The sequence below is a fragment of the Chlorocebus sabaeus genome, chromosome 12 (assembly GCF_047675955.1).
Source record: "Chlorocebus sabaeus isolate Y175 chromosome 12, mChlSab1.0.hap1, whole genome shotgun sequence".
Classification (NCBI taxonomy): Eukaryota; Metazoa; Chordata; class Mammalia; order Primates; family Cercopithecidae; genus Chlorocebus; species Chlorocebus sabaeus.
The window spans coordinates 37,045,710-37,049,930 of record NC_132915.1 but is presented as its reverse complement, the minus strand read 5'-3'; the positions used below and the strand labels follow the sequence as shown (position 1 = coordinate 37,049,930).

General features: G+C 41.2%; 1 protein-coding gene across 2 annotated transcripts; it reads left to right on the top strand.

The window, feature by feature from the left end:
- Positions 1 to 1,250: 1,250 nt before the first annotated feature.
- DMAC1 (distal membrane arm assembly component 1) lies at positions 1,251 to 2,696 on the top strand. 2 transcript variants are annotated; one of them, XM_007969289.3, is made up of 2 exons: positions 1,251 to 1,522; positions 2,428 to 2,696. In XM_007969289.3, exons 1-2 carry the CDS (start codon positions 1,332 to 1,334, stop codon positions 2,603 to 2,605), a joined length of 369 nt encoding a protein of 122 aa, XP_007967480.1. In that variant the 5' UTR covers positions 1,251 to 1,331; the 3' UTR covers positions 2,606 to 2,696. The 2 variants fall into 2 exon arrangements, with proteins under 2 accessions (XP_007967480.1, XP_007967481.1); XM_007969290.3 differs by having other exon boundaries at positions 1,254 to 1,608.
- The last annotated feature ends 1,525 nt before the right edge of the window (positions 2,697 to 4,221 follow it).

Here is a 4,221-nt window from a genome sequence, read left to right as displayed (position 1 = left end):
CCAGCTACTCGGGAGGCTGAGGCAGGAGAATGGCGTGAACCTGGGAGGCTGAGATTGCAGTGAGCCGAGATCCCGCCACTGCACTCCAGCCTGGGCGACAGAGTGAGACTCCGTCTCAAAAAAAGAAAAAAAAAAAAAAAAAAAAAATTCTTGCAGAAAATGTCATTATTGTCTTATTTTAAGAAATTGGCACAGTCACCCCAACCTTCAGCAACCACTACCTTGATCAATCAGCAGCCATCAACATCAAGGCCAGACCCTCCACCAGCAAAAAGATTAGAAGTGGCTGGGCGCGGTGGTTCATGCCTGTAATCCCAGCACTTTGAGAGGCCAAGGCAGGTGGATCACCTGAGGTCAGGAGTTTGAGAACAGCCTGGCCAACATGGTGAAAACCCATCTCTACTAAAAATATAAAAAATTAGCCAGGTGTGGTGGCAAGCATCTGTAATCCAAGCTACTCAGGAGGCTGAGGCAGGAGAATCACTTGAACCCGGGAGGCGAAAGTTGCAGTGAGCCAAGATCCACCATTGCACTCCAGCCTGGGCAACAAGAGCAAAACTCCGCCTCAAAAAAAAAAAAAAAAAAAAAAAAAAAAAAAAAAAAAAAAAAAAAAGGTTAGTACTTACTGAAGGCTAAGGTAATCATTAGCATTTTTTTGGCAAGATTTTTTTTTTAAATTAAGAGATATATACAGTTTTTTAGACACAATGCTATTGCACATTTAATAGACTACAGTATAAAAAACTTTTATATACACCGAGAAACCAAAAAAAAAAAAAAATTGCATGACTTGCTTTATTGAGATATTTGCTGTATTGTGGTGGTCTAGAACCAAACCTGCAATATCTCTATGGTATGTCTGTATCTAGCACATGATTGTGCACATATAAAACCCAACTCCTTGATTCATAGGCCTCTGGATAGGAGATATGACATGCCCAAGGTCTGGCCGTTCATGTAAAGCAAGAAACTTAGCGACCCAGACTTCTCCTCTAAGGAGATTGAAACGTGATGCATTTAGTGAGTAGCGATTACAGAATTTCTAAAAGAGTGGGGGGGGCGGTGGGGAGACGGCGGGGAGGAGGGTTGGAATTGGCCTCCAGCGCATCCGAGGTTGTTGCTGCCAGAGAAATCAAGCAAAAAAGGGCAGCATTCTTTCACCGTTTCCCCCTCTGAGGCGGAGGGGAACTTCATTTCCCAGCAGCCCTCAGGCTTCCTCCTCGCACGGCGCAAGCGTCCCGGCATTCTGATTTTCGGCGCTCTGCTTTCCGGCTCATCGTTTACGTCGGTTTGAACCAAAGACTCCCAAGGTTGAGGCCGAGTTCCAGAACATGGGGTCTCAGGTGTCCAAGCCTTTGGAGTTCTCCAAGATCGCTGCGCCTCCCGATACCGCCGCCGCGCCCGCCAAGCCTGCGCCCCCAGCTACACCCGGAGCGCCGACCTCCCCAGCAGAACACAACTGGTTGAAGACTTGCTGGAGCTGTCGCGTGCTTTCTGGGTTGGGGCTGATGGGGGCAGGCGGGTACGTCTACTGGGAAGCACGGAAACCCATGAAGATGGGATATCCCCCGGGTCCATGGACAATTACGAAGATGGTCATCGGCATCAGTGAGAATCAGGGCACAGCACATGGGCGGGTTGGGTATCTGTGGGGTAGAGGAAGGAAAGGGAGCAGCCACGTGGGCGGGGAGGCGGGGTGCTGGCGCTGGTCAGGTGGTGGGGGCACTTCAAACAAGGTGAGAGAGGAAGTTGTTGGAACGCCTTTTTTTTTTTTTTTAATTTAAATCAGTATTTCTTGAGAACGCTTATTAGGCTCAGTCCTTTTAATTCTCAGAATAGCTGTTAGAAGTAGGTATGATTATAGTATTCTCGTTTTACTATGGAGCAAACCAAGGCAACGAGGAGTATTGTGTTCATGGTCGGGAAATGACAGTCACTTGATCCCAGGTATATCAGATCTCAAAGCCCATACTTTTCCTCCAGGTCCTGGAGAAAGCCTGAGCGAGGGCACTTGACCTTAATTTAAGAAATTTGCCTTGAATCCCAGATCTTTAGACGTGGGTTCTAAGCTCACCTACTTGGTACACCTGGGTAATGTCGCCCACAACCCCTTTCTGTGATCGTCAAGATGTCATCAGTAAAACGTCATGATCTTTTTAGCTTTCAAACCGATTGTCAGTGAATAGAATTTGAGGTTTCTAACTGTGTTACCTTCTTGATTCTGTATAGGTAAATTCTCCTACAAGATATTCTTTTTTTTCCTGATTTTTTTTTTTTCTTTTTCTGTGCTTCACTTGCCTATAAGAAAGATACAATGGTAATATTTCCTCCAGAAGTGTTGTGAGGGTTAAATAAGATGGCGTATATGTGAAACACTTGGTAAATTAAAATGCAGCATAAAGGTATGGTATTGTTGTTTTTTTCTAGGCATTGCCACCTGGGGTATCGTTGTCATGACACACCCCAAAGGGAGGGCCTACCACCAGTGAATCTGTCTTCTGGCCCTGTCCCCATGACACACAGAGCAGGCATGGAGTTTAATGGATGTTCTGGACAGACACTTGTCCATGGACAGACATCACTACTGTGGATACTACAAGACTGAAAAGACAATCATATGTTGTCATTCTCTGGCTATAGAGTGTTAGTGACCTTCACAGGTTTCACAGGAACCAATAAATCCTCAAAGAAGTAAACAGGTTCTTTGTCTTATCTGGGGAAGGAAAGTATAATTTATATTTAAATATAATTGTTTAAGCATTATATATATAATAGTATGTCTTATATAATAGTATGTCTTATATAATACTATGTCTTATATAATTGCATATCATATATAATAAAGATAAATATGTTTAGTTATATAGTTAATATAATTTGTAAAACTTTTGAATAGAGCAAATGATAAACCCATGGGAAAATTAGCTATTTTACTTCACTATTTTAAAGAGTTCTTTTTCTCTCTTTCATAATTGGATCAACAACTGTTATCACCCTAACCATGGGTAGGCATCATGCAAGATATAGAAGTACGTGAAACTTTCTGTGTATGAACTGCTCATACTTTGCAAGGCATTTTCAAATCCATCACCTTATGAGAGCTTCACAGCCAGTCTGAGGTAGTTACTTCATTGGAGGTAAATCTTAAAACACAAGACAGAGCCCACATGATTTGCCTAGGGTCATTCAGTAAGTTGGTGATGGAGCTAGAACTTGGTCTTGTCAGTTTTTTGTTCTAGTCTTCCCTTTCATGGAGGCAAGAATAACCATTATGAAACACATAATCATAAAAATCAGCATATAATAAAAGACTTAAATGTCACAAGAAGAATTCAAAACCTTTAGCTAAAAAAAAAAAAAAAAAAAAAAAAGGTGTTTTGATTCCTTTTCCACAAGCACTAGATATGTTTCTGCAATGATTTTGAGATAAGTACTCAAAATTACATAGTTCATTTCTAAGAAAAGACCATGTTTCCTACCTATTGGGTTTTTCTACCCTGAGATACTATGACTTCTTTGTAAAGGTATATGAAGTGTTTTTCAAAGCGGAAAGATGCTGTTAAATTCAGCTGCTAATCATAGTCTATGTGTTTGGAATGACATGTTGAGCAAGTAGTACCTTTAAGGCTGTTGCTTTTTGCAGTATTACATGGAAGTGCCTAAGTCTGTTTAGCCTCACAAATGACTTTAGAATCTTGTGTTTTCTACATCAGAGCTCATGGTGGGGATGGTGCTATATATATATCTATGCAATTGAGAAGGAAAACATTTCAAACCTAAAGTAGGCAACGAGATATTATTTATATGAAATCCACAATTCAGTTATGCAGTGTTCATGAATATAGAAGTTTTAAGTTGGAAGGGACCATAGATGAATGACCCAAAGCAGATCACGTATGGTCATTCATATACCTAAAATACTTACAAAGACAAGTTGTTCCCTGGTTTAAAAGGCAGTCTGTTCTATTGATGGACTGCTTTAGTCTGAACATTTTCTTAGGTTAAGCCAAAAACACGTAAACCTAACTTGGTCTTGGCTTGATCTACTGGGTAAACAGTAACTCTTAAACATATATACAGTTGACCCTTGAACAACACAGGAGTTAAGAGCGCTGAACATTTGCTTAGTGGAAAATCTGCATATAACTTGACTCCCCAAAAACTTAATTAGTAGTTTGTCTACCATTGACTGGAAGCCTTACCGATACCATAAAGCAGTTG